The sequence below is a fragment of the Hypomesus nipponensis genome, chromosome 2, assembly GCF_054491055.1.
Source record: "Hypomesus nipponensis isolate SF chromosome 2, ASM5449105v1, whole genome shotgun sequence".
NCBI classification, from domain to species: domain Eukaryota; kingdom Metazoa; phylum Chordata; class Actinopteri; order Osmeriformes; family Osmeridae; genus Hypomesus; species Hypomesus nipponensis.
Window position 1 is genome coordinate 3,800,886 of NC_140362.1, and position 19,891 is coordinate 3,820,776.

Consider the following 19,891-nt stretch of genomic DNA (forward strand, 5'->3'; position numbering starts at 1 on the left):
TATGCAATGCTGTAAAATAGACTAAATTCATGCAAACTTTGTTCTTGTTGCTATATCCATGCCCTAAAAAACTGACAAAGGAGGCTAAAGTGGTAGGAATAGTGCCCATGTCCGTGATGCGCTAGTGATTATAATGTCATAGTCAATATGGTGTTGAGAGTTTTGTGCACATTTGCAATGTGCAGATAGTTTTGACATCAGTAAAGACATTATTTTACTGATGAAATTCACTGATCTATAACGAAAGTATCTACTTGATATTGTCGTTCTTTTAGTTAGCATTTCATCCAGAAAGGGAACCCTTTGAAAGCATTATAAAAAGGACACCAGCAAAATATAAATTTAGCAGAGTACCCGGTTCTCAAGACAATCGTGGGAAACTCTCTGCCCTAAAAACTCATTCTATTATGCGGATACAAACAAAGATTTCTGACATTAATAAAGATGAAGGTCTTTATTCATAAAAGTAACACCAAAGTCGATGAAATGGGACAAGATAAGGCATGTGATATACCAGAGTAAATATCTGGGTCAACAAATTTTGAATACAATTTACATTATGTACACAAACAACTTTGTTGGAAGTAAAAGTAGCCTACCATGTATGCTGTCTACAGTGTATAGTCTCATGGTATCTCAAAGGATACTCTCAAAGTAGGCATGTACATTACCATATATTTTTTGACCAAACATTCAGAAATCACAAAAGACAATGAAAACTGCACACATGGATTGTGTCTTACACAATAACTATGTAAATAAGGATCTTAACAGGGAATACAGGGTTAGATACACAACATATCATACCAGAACAAAAGCAAATCCATTAAGACGGAAACAAATAATCAAAACATTTCCTGAACCATGTCATTCTTAAATGCAATTAACTTGGCTTATAGGATGTCATATAAAACAATCAGTATGATTAGTTAAGCAATTAAAACAGCGGAAAGATTTTGAGGTAGGGATGAAAACATCTACATATTGGGTACATCTACATATTGGGTACAGTGTGAGTCTTTTGGTGTTGATCCAAGAGATTTGGGAAAGCAAATGCTTTGTCACATTCGGTGCATTCATAAACGACCTGCCCAATGTGACTTTCCTGGTGGTGCTTCAGCAGAGACAAGTGACCGAATGATTTATAACACATATCACAACGATGGGGTCCAATTTTCTGTTCAGCATGCATTCTCATATGCATTTGCAAGTCCTGCGTTGAACGTAGAATTTTGGGACAAACAGAGCACATCAATTTACTTCCCTTACTCTGCATGTTTTCCATCTTCTTCTGATGCCTGCGCTGGTGTTTGGTCAGATACTTCTTAAGATGAAAGGTTTTCTCACAAAGTTCACACTTGAACAAAACTGGATGATGTTTTATTTGATGCTCCAGCAGAGTAGGTTTGGACGAAAATCTACCGGGGCAGTCTACGCAGTTAAAGAAGTCCTCACCAACATCCACCTCCTCTTCTTCAACTGCTTGTTTTGAAGTGACTGAGGACTTACTGGTAGAGGTATGAGGAAGTTCACCGTCTGTATCTGCGCGCTGACGACGAGAACATTGATGCTGGCGAAATGCATCACTTCCCAAAAAGGTCTGGGCACATTCAGTGCATTCATATTCTGTAGCTGCTGTCAGATGGCATCGCTCATGATCGGCAAGTTTGCTTTTGGAAGAAAACGGCAATTTGCAAATTCTGCATTTGTGAACCGTCTTTGAATGTATTGAAAGATGACTGGAGAGTGCCACTGCGTGGTCAAAACTGAAGGGACAAATTGGGCATTTGAAAATCTTTTCTGCAAACGTTTTCAATGTATTGTCTGTTGCAAGATCAGCTGTATGTTTCTTTAAATGGTTGAGGTAATGTTTATGGTATGCAAAGCTCATGTGGCACTGATCACATAAATACATATATGACTGTGATTGATGCACGTTGAGTTGATGTTTCTTTAAGTGAGATCCATGTAGGAAATGCTTATTGCATTGTAGGCATGAATATGATCTCTCTGTTGCAGCCATGCATCCATGCTCCGAGAGCTGTTCTGGGTCTTTAAAACGGTCACTGCACACTCCACAGCGATACTTCATGTCAAGAGTGGAGGGTATTGTTGCTTCTTCTGGTGGAATTACAAGAGATGCACCACTCTCCGGCTCTGTGTGAACTTTCCTGTGTTCAGCTCGGCTAGTTCTACAGGAAAAGGTCTCGTCACATATGTCACATGGAAAGTTGTCATCGCGATGGGTGGCCATGTGTTCTGCAAGTTGTAAATGACCTGTGAAGCTGAGTAGACATTTTGGGCATCGGTGTGGACGTCTCCTTCCATGTGTATGTTTATGTTTCCGCAAAGCAAAGAGTGAGACGAAACCTCTGCCACATGTCTGACACTGAAACTCAGATTTGTGGCTCCGCTGGTGCTGCTGCAATTGTGCTGCTTGGAAAAAACATTTGCCACATTCAGCACATTCATGGGGCTTCTCACCGAGGTGACACCGTTGATGATCCTCAAGACTTTCTGATGTGAGGAATGTCTTGCCACAGACATGGCATGGAAAGTAGGGTGCCGAGTCTGAATCATTATCCCCACTACCTTCCGTTTCATTGTTTGTATCATCCACATTTCTTGCATCCTTTTTTTCCTTTACACTGACAGGACCAGAAACAGCTGTAGTCAGTTTGATTTTATGTCTCATTCTACAATGTCTAACAAGCAAACTTTTGGCTGTAAAACTGCTCTCACAAAATTGGCAAGTGTGTATTTCTGAATGCTCTTCAATGTCATGCCTGTCTAAAGACTGAGTGGTCCAAAATCGTTGGTTACATTGTATGCAGGCAAAGGGTCTATTTGGGTCATGATAGCTTCTATGAATATCAAGTTCAGAAGTATAGAGAAATATCATTGGGCATTCTGGACAAGAATATTCTTTCTCATGTTCATGTACCTTCATGTGTCTCTCTAGGTTTTTCGAACTGGTACATTTCTTTCCACACTTCTGGCAGATTGCATGTTTTTGCTCATGCTCCTGTCGGCCATGGTCCTCAAGATGACTAATGAGAAGTAACCCATCTGTGAAACTTAGATCACATTCCGAGCACTGGTACTGGACAACTTTTGTCTTGTCCATTAAGCTTTCCTTCCTTGGATTTCTTGAGAGTCCTTGAGTTTTTTCCTTCAAGTCATCTTTGCATGAGAAATTGGTCTGCAAAACCCCTGTGCCTGTTGTTTTGGAACCTTGATTGAAGACAAGGACAGTATCATTTTCAGTTGAACCCATCTCTGAAGTGACCTCAGTGTTACATTGTATGCTACACTCTTCTTTGATTATGCTCACGGGATGTCTACATTTCGCAACATGCCTGCGATACTGGCTCTTGCTCCAAAAACCTTTCATGCATCTCTTACAGTTAAAAGGGTAATCACCCAAATGTGCACTCATGTGCATGCTCAAACCACCTTTCCGTACAAAGCGCATCTGACACAGGGTGCATGAAAAAGGTTTATCCACTTCATTATCTGAATCTGCATTTTCATTTAATGCAAGATCATCATTTGTACTTGGGTTAGAATTGCTATATCCGTCATCCAAAGGCTCCTCCTTTATGTTCATCACGTTGGATAACTGCTGATGTAGAGGCAGAGCCTGCTTTGTTGAGCTTAGATTTGCCTCCTCTCTGTGTGTGTTTAGAAAGTGAAGTTGGAGCTGTGAGAACAACAGAAAGCGGGCGTTGCAATTAGCACATGGAAAACCCCTGCTTGGTGGACTCTTAGTTATGGTCTCACAGGAGTTGAGTCTGTTTTCTGAAGGTCTGATGGTACAGGCCTTTAGATGATTCTCAATTGTGTCTGTTGAAAACACAACGCCACACCTTTCACAAAGCGTATCGAGATGCTCACCTATCAGGTTGCATTTGACCAAATGGCGTTTTAAGTAATCCCGTCTAATAAATCTCTCTCCACAATTGGCACAGCCAAATGGCTTGTCTCCAGTGTGCAAGCGTGTGTGTACCTTCAATTGCTCACTAGATTTTAAAGTGCGGGGACAGTATTTACAGGCATATTTTCTCTTGTTCTTCAGAGGCTGTTGGAAACTCTCTAAAGCTTGATTTAACTCAATATTTGGGATACTTTCTGTGACCAAATTCTGCTGTAAAAATTCAGCTTGAGTTGATTTTGAGCAACATCTGTTCCTATGCTTTTTAAGACTTTTCTCTAAAGTGTAGAAATTGCCACAGCGGTTGCAGCGGAAGGGCTTCACAGAAACATGCGACATGGACACATGTCGACGTAAATTTGACTGACTTGAGAAGTATTTTAAGCATGAGCTACAATGGAATACGTCCTGCTCTCCTTTCTTTAACACGTTCAGTTTATTTTGCCAACCTCGTCCAACATCCTCAAGACTGACTTTGGCAATGCACAATTCTAATCGTTGACTTTTGCCTTTGCAGTGCATCTGATGCCGTTTAAGATGATCATGTCTGGAGAAACAGCCATCACAGGCTTTACAGCGATAAGGCTTGACTTCTGTGTGTGTCAGAATGTGCCTTCTTAAGTTTCGTGATTTCATAAAGGCTTTTGTGCAAAACTTGCACTTGTATTGACCCTCAATATCTGCTTGGGACTGATGTTTTGTCTCACTGGAATCTGATTTTGAAAGAACTGCATTTGTGTTCAAATGGATAAACCTAGACTGTATTTGTTTGGCACCATCACAGAAAGCTTCATGCTGTAGATACCTAGACTGGTTGGTATATGTTTGACCACAGTGCATGCATGCATATTGGCCTCTAGTATGTGAAGGAAGATGTCTCAAAAGATAACATCTGTACCTAAACCTTCTTGGACATTGGGGGCATTTAAGCAGAATTTTCTCTCTTCCCATTCCGTTCTTATTTAGTTGGGTACAAGTCTTTTCATGGAAAACCCTATTGCAGTTTCGGGCAAAAGCTTTTCCACAGCACTTGCAAGCATTTGAAATAGGTTGGCAAACATGTGCCTTGAATTTGTTTCTCCCGAAGAACTGGTTGCATTTTGTGCAGGGGACTAACATGTTCAACTTGTGGCTTTTGTGATGTGCTGTGAGGCGCCCAAATCTGTTAAATACTCTGGGGCAGTACAAACACTTCATTTTCTTCTTCTGCCGGTGCACTTTACGTTCTTTGCCCTCATTAACTACCTCTTTGGGAGGTATAACTTTGCTCACAATGACTGCAGATTCGCCAACAACATCCTTGCTCTCAATATCTGCAGACTTTACTGTATGACCCAAGCACTTCTCTTGATGAGTCATTGCATACTCTTTGCGGTAAAATCGTTTCTTGCAAATCTGACAAGGAAATGGTTTCTCCAATATATGCATAGTCATGTGGCGACGCATTGACTGCCGTTGTGTGAAGTGACGTTTGCAAAATGGACACTGATGTGAGTTTGACCCAGTTGAATGTTTTAAACAGTGAAGGAGCAGTGTGTGGGCATCTTGAAATACCTTATCACATAAGGGGCATTTTATTTGGTGGCGGTTTTTGAACTCTTGCTTTAGTTGGAGGTTCTTATCCTTCTCTGTACTCCTGTGCACATGCAAATGCTTGTTTAGAGAGAACAAGGTCATGAAGGTCTTTTCACATACGTGGCAGGAAATGGGCAGACTTCTTTCTTTCTTCAAAAGCGGAGTATCTTCAGTAGCAGTATCTTTTGAAAGATTGGTGAGGCTGGATTTCCGATACTTGATAACTTGCCCAGAATTTTTATAGAGCTCGTGTTTCTTTTTGTGCCTGAAAAGTCCGGAGTAATGTGCATATGTAGCAGGACATAAATTGCAATGAAACACCTTCTTTTGATAGGATGTCATCAATGGCATACTTTTCTCTTCTTTCTGCTGGACATTCTTGATGTGCTCAAATTTTGTCTGTAAATGCTTGCTATTATATTCCTTCAGACATTTCATCTTTAAGTGTTTGGTTCTGTTTGTTGAATGAAGAAAAGTTGCATGGCACAATGGGCATTGAAATGTCTTGCCAACCCTCCCCTTGCTTTGTAATGTGAACTGTCGAATACACTGCTCGCGCAAATGCCTGGCCCTGTTGTAGGAATATTTGAACATTCGTGGACAGATGGGGCATTTAAATTTTGCACATGGGTCAGTTCCTTTTGGAACCTTCTCTTGTGTGCTGGATTTTACAACATGTGTCAATGATGATTCAAACTTTTTACGGTGAACATTCAATTTGTGTTTCTTGAGCTTAATTCTGGATGTGAAGCTTTTCAAACATATATTGCAGAAGTTTGTCTTGAGGACATCCACAAGCTTCACAAAACAATCCGTAAGATTACCAAAAGTCTCTTCTGTTGGAATATCTGTTGGAGGTTCTGCAGATTTCGTATTTTCAGCTGTATTTCTTTTTGCCAATTTCATAACGGGTATTTCTGAACATGAAGACTTACACTTAACAAACTGTTTATGTTTGTTCAAACCACATTTCTGAGAGAAGCAATGGCCACATCTGTCACATTTGAATGGTGTTTGGTGCCTCTGCTCATGTTGATTTAGTTCTTTCAAATAGGGAAACATTTTGAAGCAGTATCTACATTTGTAAACACCAGGCAGGGTCAACGCTCGCCTCTGTCGAGAAAATTCTGAGGAAATGGGTTGGGTTTCATCAGCAATACCACACAAATGTTCTTTTGCAAGGTCAGTATTTGTCAAGTAGGTATTACAGGACGCACAAAACTGCAACTTGTGTTGGGAGTGGTTGAAATAGTGGTGTTCAATTATATGATCCACTTTTAGTTCAGCATGTTTGCACTTGGCACAGAGAAATTCATCCACATCACAGTTTTTACTTGGTTTCAAAGACTTTAGCAGGACAACAGGTTGCAAATATTTTGGGATGCCCTGTAAGGTTTTTATTTGAGGTGCTGGGTCCTCAACATCCTTTGTGTACTCTCCTTCCATCTTGTTTACAACTGTATAATCCCCTTCAACCTGATGGTTAGATTCAGAAAATGTTTCACATTTGCTCTCAATTTCTCTGATAGAATCATCTCTTGACAACAGTTCACCATAGTATACATTCAAAAAAGGAGGGTCTTGGTCATGATCTTTCTCTTGAAAAGCATTTTCTATACCATCTCTGAAAAGATGAGGTGGCTGCATGTTGGGATCTTGTGATGTCTGGTCTTCTTTAAAAACTGCGACAGTAGCCGTTTCTTTAATAGGGCTGATCCAGTCATCAACTGTTTTGGATTGGGGTTCTGAGTTGCACAGGGCTACACAGTGCGATAGAAAATCTATGTTACAGTCATTTCGTTTTTTATCTGAATCTTGGTAATCTGGGAATTTGCCAACTTGCAAATTCCCAGGGCCTTGGGTTGATGATGGCATAACCTCCTTTTCCAAAACCTCTTTACTGTGGTCACTGAAGCTGACAGTTGTAGATTGGTCCACTTGCTTTCTCCATGCCTCTTTTTCATTCACCAACATATTTCCATTAGAATGGTCTTCAGCCTCATTTTCCAATGTGCCCAAGCTCTCTGGGGCACTCCTAGATATGTCCCGGAATTTATCTTCTTGTCTTGTTGATAATTGCTCCTCAGCCTGTACCCATTCCTCTTTATCATCAACAACATCCACTTCTCTCCTACAGAAGACAGACTGGCTTGCAGAGGTTTTAGAAATTGTATCATAAACTTGTTCTGCTGTCATTTTATTTTCCATTTCAACCTCTTGCTGCTGCTCCCTTTCTTGGGTACCCTCATCCAGCTTTTCAGTGGCACCAGGTGGGAGGTTGCCATGCAGCACACCGTCTTCGCGTTCCTGTTCAGAGTCCTGTGAAGTGCTAGGCTTATCATCTTTTCTATCACACTCTAAGGCCCTTGGGGATGCTGATGCAGCTGCTGAGAAGTCTGAAAGTTTGTCAGTCATACACAACTCCTCCCTTTCCTCAAAACAACCCTCTTCCCGTTTCTTTTCATTCATAGAGTCTTTTGTTTGGTAATCCAATTTGTACGCACTTGGTGAAACAGCAGGGGGCTTATCAGGATCTTTCACTTCCATCCTTTTCTGTGCATCCTTCCATTCTTCTTTTTGCTCACTCTCTGGGGTACAATGTTTTTCTGCCCATCCTGATTGACTCTCTGAGCTTTCATCTGGACAGAAACCCCCACTGGAGGGGACATTCGTAATGCTGTCATGTCCTTGGGTTACAGAGTGTAGATTTGACTCCTCATACAACTCTTTACAGTTAGGCTTCATGTTGCCAACAATTGATTCTGTGCAAGTACCAACCACTGAGTAGTCCTCAATAAGAGATGGATTTAACATATCACAATCATGGATAATATCATGCAGATCTGCTTCTAATGATGATGGTAAACCTTTTGAGCGGGCTACTGTACCAGTGACAGTATTTGAAAGAGCACCCTCTCCACACCTCAACCGTTTTTCCTGACCTGGTTGTTGCCCTTCATCACGCAATTGACAGCCATTGAAGTCTGAGTTTAAGTTAGACTCTGAAGACGGAGCCTCTTTCGATTCCACTAGATTGGTTAGGTCTTGATTTTCAATGAAAGTCTCCAAGTGTGCCAAATGTTCCTCTGAATCCAAAGGCACCCTCAAGGTCCTTGAGTGTGATGATTGAGACTGAAGAAAATAGTTCCATCCATGAGCCATACTCCACCTCCAAATGCTTATGGCACCTCCATCTTCATTGACCCATTCCTGAAAGATATATAAGCAGAGAGCATTGCATAAAATGAAAATGTATTATACAAAGGTAGCATCATTGATAAGAAATCAAATGACCTACTTGACAATACTGGCAAATGCAAGTGTAAATATGGCATATTTTACTGTAAGGATAGTACTTACGAATGCTGTAGCATGTGTGCACTGGTTCCAAGCTGTTGGTTGAGTTACATCAAGCCCCCAAAAAGCTGGCACACATAGATATGGTAAGGTTACAAAATTCTGATGGTTGTGTTTTAAGATGCAAGCATTTCAATTACCATACTCACCACTTTAGCTGTGGTACGCGTACAGGATCCAAGTTGCGTTCCAAGTTATCTTCACATGAACCTGAAAATGTCAGAACAAATCTTTCAGATCATCAGTCTAAATAGAAAACTATGATTAAGCTATGAATACAGTTGAACCCATGCCATTAAAACAAAGACCCAACTCAAATCTCATCAGTTGCACTTAGGTCAGCAATGACAAGGATGGATGTAAATGACTGGAACCGTTAATCAACACCTATTTCCCGATTCTATACAATTTCAATTCATAAGATCTTGATTTGATTCCGATTCAATTTCTGTATTTATTTATTTGGATATGCAAGGCTGGGTGACATCCTGCCCCCACCACTCATATGCTAAAATCTGGAGTTTCTGTATGGAGTCTCTGCTTGATGGCTCTCACACCTCATTGCGTAACTTACTGTAGCATTGTTAGTCATATGTTGATAAGGGTCAACATATGGTGTGATTGGTTTGCTCTTGGATATAAATGAAATTGTGAAGCATTGTTCTGTGGATTCTTCATCTCCTGAGACTTTCTCCTCAGTTTTGGCTTGTCTTACTCCTTCTCCTTCCTCACCTCTTGCTTTTTATCTCTGGTTTACAATAATCATGGTAGAGTAGGTAAGAGTTAACCTTTCCTATTTTATTTAACCTTACTTTGACAATTCTTGCTCTGATTTAATCCATATAGTCAAATAACTGTAATCCCATTAGCATTATTTGGTTCATGTTAATACACTGTTCAGTTTCCCATCTTCCTTCAAACATAGGGGAATTAGTTTCAGTTGTTTGGCCAATATTAAACCCCCAAGAGATATGACTAATAAATGTATTTTCAAGGGGGTTGTTGTTTTATGTTCCAACGATTTGTCAGAGTAATAAAAAGTAACCGGGTAAAGTCTCAACAAATGGTTTAAAGATATTTCTTGTGTTACCCTAATATTTTACTAACAGGTTACAAAACGTACAAGTGTTGATTAGTAAACCCATGCTGTGACCTTACCAGGTTACACATTTTTTAAGCAGCGGCATATGTATTTTGGGTGAAAAAATAAGCAAACAAAGGAGCAATAAAAGTGGGTCTGTGTCTTTAAGACAAGCAGGCCTGCATGTGACGTCACACCGAGCTCTGCTACATGCTGCTGGTGTGTAGCCTAGGGCAAATGAGAGGCGTCAATCTACATTTATCATTCATTAGTTTAACTTCAAGTTACACTATGATATAAGAGCACTATAAAAAATGTTTCAGGAGGACAATCAGTTACTCAGCAAGCATGCAGTGTGACAGAACACGAAATGGGACAATGCAACAGACTAGATCCAGCTGTGACTAGGTCTTTTTTTTATTTTTTATAGTGTGCAATTTAGGATTTTTTTCTGTAAATCAATCAGAGCACCAAGAGAACCACATTTAGTCACACTCAAGGCTTCAAGTGAGCAATGCTGCTTAGTAAAGCCCAATAGAATGTGATTTTTCTTCCCAATACCAATATCCTGAATTTTATATTCCATCCAGATATAAAATACTCCAAACAATCATACTTTATAGGGCAGGGGCGGTATATACCGTGCAACGGTAGAAATGTGTCTACTGGGAGAGATGGCTATACCAACTGTGGTATACTTTCTTTTTTTTCTTCTGGTTGTTGTATTGTATATTAGCCATCATATAAATCACATTCTAGTAATATTTAGAATTGTAGTTTGACTTTTATTTTATTTGCCGTTTTCATTTGACCTTGAAGCACATTTGCGTTGGTCGGACGGAATTTTCGATGTGGAGTGTATTTTGTGTAAGCGAACCCCATTTTTTTTTCAAGATTATCATAGTCCAAATGTCATACCGTCTCATGCCTACTACTGACACAGAAAAGGGCATGGCATTGACCACACAACCTGAAAGCAGGGCTCCAGACTGCAACCAAATTGTCACATTTTGAGATCATTTTTTGAGACCATGCGAATATTACTACGTGCACGTGTGACCTAAATGTTTATTCATGTTGAAAAACGAGAAGGGAGCGAGTCTTCCATTGTTGGCCAATATTTGCCAGGGGGGAGGGTCCGTGACTGATTAGTCTACTGCGTGGGTAACGTCAATCTACACTCACCTTTGTGGCGTCACAATCATCATCAAAAACGATGCACAGCGAAAGGGAGTGATTGACAGCCAATATTAATCAATATAACATTTGCATTAAAGTAAAGAATCTAAAGATGAAGTTTAATTGGTAACGTTGGATAGAATGGTGGACTGGTCACTGTATCAGCTCACTGCACCACTTACTATTTTCTGTGCTCTTTTCCACAACAAGGAAGTAGGCATATGTGCAGGCCAACCTACCCACTATGATCCACTAACGCATCGTTTTTTCACTGAATTTCGCCTACTTCGCTCGTTGCTTTATGCCAAAAGTGGGTAAGGAAATGGGATTAGCATATGCTTCCTTGCCTTCCTAGCTGTGTTATGTTAAATAGTTTAGTTTGACTAGCCCATACTGATGTTTCTCATTAAAGAATATGTGCTTATTAAAGTTGTGCATTGTGCTTACCCTTGTGTTATCTTCGGGTCTTTCTGACCCATCAGTCATTGTGACCCACCATAGTATTGCGACAACTTTACCGCATACTAAAACAAAGTGAAGCATTTTCTTTTAACCGTTGTCTCAGACCCCGCACATTGCGAAGGTTAATAGAAAATTATTTGTATTTGTTTTTGTATTGGGTAAAATTGGGTAAACACAACGATGGTTTGTTATGAACATTTGGTTCATGTGACCCGAAGGCAGCACAAGGGTTAAAGTTCTGTCTTATGAACTTAGAAGTGTGCTCAAGCTAAAACATTATGTCTCACACAGGGCGGGGAGTCGGGTGCGGGCGGAGAAAGACGAACAATCCAGACGAGTTTTGACCACAGAGTGTGGGAAAAAGGCTGTATGTTGGGTCTATCTCTTCATTTTCAGAAACAACCTTGAAACCGGGTGGAGACGGCACCCGAGCAGGTGGGACACGTAGGCAATAACAACTCCCTGCTGCACAGGAGAACAAGCGTTGTGTTTTTGGTTTTACTGCACTGTCACTGTATTATATATGCTGGGGCAGGGACAGATAGTTAGTTGGACTTTGTGAACCAACCCAAACAATGTTGCGGGTAGGGGAACGGAGACAGCCCCAGAGCTCTGTACTTGTTTCCAACTGCTGCATTAAAGCTGATATTATTGGACCTCTGTGACTCCAGACCACTCTTTCTAGAACACAGATTTGTGTCATTGAATACTATCATTACATATTGGAATAGACACAATGATTTGTAGTCCTTCATCATCCACTATGCCATATTAAACAGAGCGAAAAACATGTGCTGTGTGTGTATAGTTTTTAATTATAACTGGCAATGTGATGCTACAATTATACAAGCGTAGCCATGGTTATGTAAGCTAGCTATGTAGCTTAGAACGGATGACAACAAAGTACTGGTGCAAGTTCAGGATTGTATGCCTCACAAAACGCGCAATATGAGGTGCTACGAGATGATGTAATTAGAAATATCACAGCACCCACAATTCACAGCGTTGTGTCGGTAAACATCAGGGTTACCAGTAGGGCTGTCCCCACTTAGTCGACTAGTCGATTTTCTGGTCGATATGCTCTTGGTTGACTAAGATTTCTTTTAGTCGAGTTGTCGTATTGCAGCTCAGTGAGATCTGATTCCCGCTTGTGTCATCATTTCTGAATTAACTAAATGTTCTACAGAAATTGTAGATTATATTATTTAAAGACAAATAAAGCAACTCTAAAATTATATAATTTCAAAGAAAAGGTGTTACTGTTTTCCCTTTCGTTAATCTGCGCTTTGTTTTGGTATTTTGCACACGGCACAAGCACAGTTGGCTGCTGAACTACAAACTCTGTCATAGCCTACTTTGTCGGTGTTATTAGTCAAAATGGCCAAGAAATCTGTGGTATGGCAGCATTTCATTAAAGTAGGCTACATTTACAAAGTACCGCGTGACTCGAAAAATGTTGAATGTAAACTCTGCCAACAACGGTTCATTTTTCATAGTTCAACGTTGAATATGATGTAGCCTACCATCTGAAAAACGTAAGTTGGCCTGCCCTACTTCGCTCATGCCAACGCTCTCCAATCTAAATCGAATGACATTATCTTCTCCTGCCAAGACAACAATGCAACAATTGCATGTTAAACAAACAATATTTGTAATTTGTAGTACATTGTAAGAGATACTAAATACCATCGGCATTCGGTTACAACAGGACTGGTGATACGAGTGATACAGAATCTGCAATGTCCAGCAGCCATAGAGTCCGATCGAGAAAATGTTTGTACGTTTTTCTTTTGTGGAAAAAAAGAAGCGTTTCAAATTTCCATTAGTCAATTTTCAGACGTTTTAGTTGAGTCTTGGTCGACCAAAGAAAATCTTAGTCGGGGACAGTCCTAGTTACCAGTGGAAGCAATAAATACCTGCAAACCTGCCTCATAAGACAAGAAACAAGATGAAGAAACAGAAAAGGTGCAACCAACACTGACGAAAGGGGGGACATTGGGATTGGGCACTGTTGTGGATGCCAGCCTTTTGGGGCAATCACATTCACTGGTGTGGGGATTTCACGCTCTGCAATGCTAATCAAATCTCTGTGATAACCTATTAATCTTCCCTTTAAGTTTTTCCCTTCTAGTGATATTCTTCAGCATTTACTCATATTGCATTCATTCATTAATACAGAACCTCCTTTGAAACAAGCTGATTCTAACAATGTTATCACTGGCATTATCTCAGCTGGAATTGCTTTTCAAAAACTACCATCTACAAACAAAAAATATACCCCCAAAAACGTCAATAACCTTGAAATGAATTTTTTTTAAGGGGCTAATAAAACAAGTTTACTGGAAGTGATTATTGTCAGTAACAACATCCTGTCTGAAGACTTGGATCTAGGGTGACCAGAAGCATGACCATGAAAAGGAGGACACTTGGGTCCAAAAAGGAGGACAAAGGGTCAAAAAGGAGGACAACCCCAAAAAGTTGTTGGGGGGGGGGGGGGGAATAACTGGTTTCCCAACGGTGCGTGCACCTATCAGTCGGGGGGGGGGGGGGGCGGCAGACCAAGCATTATCCTTGTGCGGTTGCGTATTGCAGGCATTCTTAAAGCCCCTTTCCCCCTACTACTCACGTCAATGTCAATGCGACAGAACTTACAGAAGGTATGATATTGATCTTTGCTACTCTTATGGCAAAGCGGAGTTCTGAACTCCACGTAGGTTAGAAGGAGGCATCGGAAAACTTACGCAAGTGGTAAATTGCGACGGTGGGCAAGAAGGGTCAAAAAGGAGGACAAAAGGGCGAAAAGACGGACACGCAACAGCGGTCCGGACAAAAGGCTGGAAAACCCGACTGTCCGGCCGAAATCCGGACGTCTGGTCACCCTACTTGGATCTCATGTGACCGGCTATCCATGTTGCAAGTAGGGAAAAGCGCATTCAACTTTGTCAGCTTCTCTAATACTTCCTTCATCAGCCTCAATCCTGGTCATTGATCCTAATCTTTGGGCCAACTGTAGCTATTAGGGGTGGAACGGTACACTGAAGTCACGGTTCGGTTCATACCGGGGTTCAAACATCACGGTTTGGTACGAGTTCGGTACAACGGAGGGAAAAGCTAAACAAACCAGGTTCCTCTACGAGTGAATACGGGCGCATTGAAGATGACATGTAAATGCGTCAGTGATTTTTTTTGGCCCTACCTGGTGTATCTAAAGGCTGGTTAAGCACTGTAGGTAGGAGAAGTTGGACAGTTTTTCTTTGTCTCAACACTGACACACAGTGCTTGCCTTATCCACCACTCTCTCGCCTGTACTACTGTAACTGAATGGGAAACTGAAGTTTTCCCAAACTTGCGATGTTAAAGAGGCAGGCGGGTCCTCTATCTCTCGTGGGTCGCCACACTCATCCTTAGTGCTGCTAGATATCGCTGACTCACAGCGGCGGCAATCAGAGCTTCAGAGTTTAAGCGGGGCAACAGATTAGGTGTCCCAAAAGAACACGAGTATCTAACAGTAGTTCCGCATTACATTAATTTGCACGCAAGTTTTATTTATTTTATACCGTGTATTCTCCATGTAATTTCATGCACTGTACCGTGACGCCCGTACCGTTTTGGTTCATACAAATACATGTACCACTCACCCCTAGTAGCTATGCATGTTTTTAGATGTGTATGTAATCCAAATGACTGGATTGTCAAAACAAAAGTTGGAAGCAAGATACCACTAATAATTGAGTCCTTTATGCACCTCCCCCCACCTGTCACTGAAGGTCAGTCACTGCTGCTGTCACTTGCTAGCCAACCTTCACTAATGGGATTGTTTTAACGTGCCGTGAGTAAAACTTTTTAGTGCTAGTATATTTGAGACCACACATACATTTTCTCTTTGTGGAAATGGATGATGTCGATCGGATTAAATGTGCAAAAACTAGGCACAATTTTTAATCATCTGTCAATTTTTTTTGTGCTGCAGATGGGAGAGAGATACTCGTGGCAAGCTGTCTAGCTAGATAAGAGCGAAGAGCAGTTTGTCAACGCTCAAAATGTACCGTAGCTCTAAAACAGGGGAACTCGTCGGACATAAATCACAACTGGAAAATGTTTGTTGTTTTCACAGCCCTGTAGAGGAGACCTTCATGAACAGATTTATGTAAGGTTTAGGCTGTGGCGTTGAAGTTCAGGTTAGTAGTCAGATTGTTGCACCAATTGCACCAATTAAAAAACAAATCTGGGACTTTTGACAAGGGGAGTGCCGAAAATGTACTGTATCCGTTTGGCTTCCTAAACAGCAGTGAAATTCTATGTTTTTCTTAAGCCGCTTGCACATTGCTCAGACGCCCTACTAGCCCCAAAATTTTAAGTTGGCAGTAGTTGGTTACAGTCTTTCGAATGTTCTTCGAATGCAGAAAACCAGATTCCAGTTCCACACTACCCAGAATGTATCCAACTGTAAACCACTAGACCTTTTTGTAGCCTACTTTTTTTCAAGACACGTTAACAGGTTGCTTTACATGGACGAAGTAGAGGGCTTAATAAATATTGTAAAAGTAGTCATGGTCTACCTGGTCTTTAAAACTGTTGGGCGTGTACCGGAGGGACAGCGATCAAGACGAGCCGAGACTGTAGAGTAAACCGTGGCCAATGCAGCCATTTTAAATATAAAATATGCCGAAACGACCAGTACCAATAATATAGTTACAGTTTTTGACATAAGAGAAAATTGTGCGTGCTGACGTTCCGCACGAGAGTATGGGCTAGTTGTAGGGTTGCACGATATTGACAAAATGTGATATTGTGATATTGAGCATGAATATTGCGATATCTATATTAATTTCGATATTCTTAAACATATATAAAAACACAAAAATAAATGTATAGAATAGTAAAACAAGTTTTCCTACAACGCAAGGGTTTATCTTAAATGACAACATAACCTGAATAAATCAAATACAATGTCTACAAAACAGGACTTGCTGGTGGTACAGTATAACAAATTATGACAAATAAGGCTGAACGATGAATATCATTTGCGATTATATCGCGATGTGACAAAACAAGATTTTGTAATCGCAAAGGCTGCGATTTTACTTTGGCGCACTTTTCCTTGACCTGTATGATGGCCTCAGGCTCGACAGGACCTTGCACTACACTTTGCCAATTTGCCTTTAAAAAAAGATGCTGCGCAGTGTCAAGTATGGTGCAAAACCTGCCGGGGTAACGTTGATACCTCACAGGGAAACACCACCAACCTAATTCGGCCCTAAAAAAAAACACCACAAAACCGATGCATAGCTGAAATGCCGAACACCAGTGTGTCAAATAAGCCAAATAACACCCGACAGGATCACTGATCGAAATGTTTCAAAGCCATCGAAAAAAGAATTGACAGATTCATCAATTATTAAAATAATCGTTAGTTGCAACCCTCGAGACAATGATGATATTGAAAGTACTCCACAGGGCTGCCAAACCTGGGAACCTTTATGGCCTTACTACATGTTTTGGTGCCTCTCATGCCAGACCAAGAGAAGAAAGTTCTCAGTCTGTTACAATTGTTTCTTTTTAATATTTAATTAAATTCATATTGTGCTGATGCTTTATCCTGCTAGACCAGCCTTGCATTTACAATAAAATGTATGAAAACATTTTTCAGAAATGTGTTTACTCTTTTCTTGTGATTTACTTTTGACAGCTAAATGGAAACAAACACATGGGTAAGGTTTAATACTTCTCGCTCCTGTTCCGATATAGTTTTTCCGCAAACGAGCTACTCCAGACGAGCCTGGCTCTGCCCTCCTACGTACTTGCGCTCAATTTGGATTTTGCTTCTGTACTAGGTCTGGGAGTTTGACTTTAAAGTCGGTTTTCAGAAAATATTTTTTGTAGGTCCAATCAGCGAACAGAGGGAGTGGCTGAGAACGATGACGTTAATGTCGTGCACGAGTTTGAGTAGTTCAGTAATGGCGGCGGAGAAAGATGTAAGCAAAGTTATTCTGCGGTTGTGGCAACGCTGCCGAATATCCATAAGTTAAAGGCGGAGCAAGAACATTCCTTGCTGAGTTTTGTAGGTGGCCATGATGTTGTAGCCCTCCTCCCCACGGGGTTCGGGAAAGGCTTGATTTTCCAGCTACGGCAGCTAGCTCCGTTACAGTAGTGGTGAAGAAGTTGGCTAAGACGAACGCGATTGGTTATGGCAGATCAGAGTGGCTCTGGGCAGATCCAATAGTTTTAAACTTCAGAGAACCCGCCTTCAAGGAAGTTAACGCTTGTCAATGGGGCGATCCCAGACCCTCTGTACAAATGAAATGTATGAGGATCTGGTTAGGACCAGGCTAGTTGTTGCCCATAACACACTAGCATTATGCTAACGAATGCTGATTGGTTAATGAAGGACTGTCTACGACCAGAGTGTCTTTTTTGCCTCAGAATTCGAATTCTGAATTCAAATTACTAGACAAAAAATTATATCCTGAGAAAAGTGGATTTTGAGGGGTATAGCTCCATAGACCTCCATTAATTCTGCACTCGACCGTTAGCGCCCACATGTGGAACTTGAGTGGAACTGCAATCAGTTCAGAACCCGGAAGTTTCTCGAGAGTGGCAGTTCTACCCATAGATATATATATATACCTATGGTTCTCCCTATATTAGACATTCTCTCGTGTGACATAACGTTAACCGACAGTGACCGCAGGGCCGCAAATCGAGGTGCCGCCCCCCAAACGCAGTACAGATATGACCGGGACTTGGCGCCCTCTGCTGGTGGGGCGGGACGGTTAATTAATGGATGAACTTCGGAATTTGCCACCCCCCTCGAGGCCGCCCTAGGCGGCTGCCAATGTCGCTTATGCCTAGGGACCGGGGCCCTGATTTGGGGGGAGTGTTTTCATTTGGGGGGATGCACTCATATTAGTGGGTGTGTTTTGCACTTCAAGGCCACCATAAGTAAGGCTAGCTATCTCCCAAAAGTTAACTGCGAAACTACTGTTCTACTATGGGTTATCGAGCGTGGGTTTGTTACTTTGTGACGTTTGTGACTGTGGCTAGTTAGTTAGCCACTGTTAGCTTCACTTTACTCCACAAAAACTAAAATGATGCCTCAACCATCAAACAGAACGTTTGAGCAATTACAAGCGATGCAATCGGGACCAAGACAAACATTCTGACAACGACATTGTCAATATAAGTTTTTTCAAGGGTGGGAATCATTACTTCTTTGAAAATAGTAATATGAAAATATAGGTTGTGCCTTGTCAAAGTCAAGCACACCCAACAAGCCTCACTGTAAATCCATCTGCATGAGTCTTCAGTACAAAGAACTGGAAGATCCAGAAGTCACTGTAGGACACAGTTGAATGTTACAATGGCATGTTGTTGACAGGTTGAGCCTCACTTGCTGCGTTCCACTTTTACAGACACAATTCATAAATCGGTTTCTGCACTGAAATAGGAACACGTGTCTTTAGCCCTGTCTACATCATTGCAGATGTCCCGTCTTATTAACCTAACATTTGTATAATTACATTAACTAGCTAACGTTAGAAGTACCACTGCTTTAGTTGAAACTGTAGACTACAAGGACTCGGCTCAGCAGTGTGCAGGAGAACCCGTGTTGTTGCTTATACCTAGCTAACGTACAACAGTTACTGAGGGACATTATGGACTGTCTGATTAGAAAGGCACAGTAACCATGGTTGATTCCTAGTTACTGCATGTTAGTCAACTACTAGCTCGTGTCAGTTAGCCAGGCTACATAGCAGCTAGTCTTCTACCACAATGGCTTCTCGGCAACAACTCACTTCAGGCAGAACCTCACCACTGTGATGCTGCGCCGTCGACTGTTGTTCCCCTCGATCTGGTTCCACGATGTTTTGGGAAGTAGTCAATATCCTCGTTACACACAATATACTCTCATTTTTTAAATAAACCGTCTTATTTAAAAATGTTGCGTTCGTTTTTCTTTTACGTATCTCAAACAATGTGCTTAGACCCAGAGCACAAGGAAATCGTCAAGAACCAATAGGACTGTAGAAGAACCTTTTTAGAATCCGCCCTCTATGTTCTTTGGCTGCGCAATACTGTTTTTGCGCTCAATCCACCTTGTAAATTATTTTCTACCTCTAGGGGCGCGGGCTTAGTGGACCAAGTGCTGCTGCAGCAGCAGCATTTTCTGCCTGTGAAATGGCGCCACGGCAACTCGAGCCACACCATGTGGTTGCATTGGCAAGCAGTGATCCCCTGGACAGTGCTGCTACGGCACAACATTCCATGCAAAGTATTTACACGAAACTCCTATTGTATAGGAT

At 41.3% G+C, this 19,891-nt stretch overlaps 1 protein-coding gene across 2 annotated transcripts; it reads right to left on the reverse strand.

Annotated features, from left to right (window-relative positions):
* Nucleotides 1–439: 439 nt before the first annotated feature.
* Nucleotides 440–19,662, reverse strand: znf1035 (zinc finger protein 1035). Of its 2 annotated transcripts, none has more exons than XM_084702363.1 (4): nt 19,402–19,662; nt 9,016–9,076; nt 8,870–8,934; nt 440–8,719 (listed from the first exon to the last, which is right to left on the reverse strand). In XM_084702363.1, the coding sequence occupies exon 4, from the start codon at nt 8,669–8,671 to the stop codon at nt 995–997; it is 7,677 nt and encodes a 2,558-aa protein (XP_084558489.1). In that variant the 5' UTR covers nt 8,672–8,719; nt 8,870–8,934; nt 9,016–9,076; nt 19,402–19,662; the 3' UTR covers nt 440–994. The 2 variants fall into 2 exon arrangements, with proteins under 2 accessions (XP_084558489.1, XP_084558488.1); XM_084702362.1 differs by having other exon boundaries at nt 19,385–19,662.
* Nucleotides 19,663–19,891: the final 229 nt, after the last annotated feature.

Bases quoted from the DNA above. Each gene is read 5' to 3' on its own strand.
- znf1035 (XM_084702363.1), bottom strand. From the start codon at position 8,671: ATGGCTCATGGATGGAACTATTTTCTTCAGTCTCAATCATCACACTCA.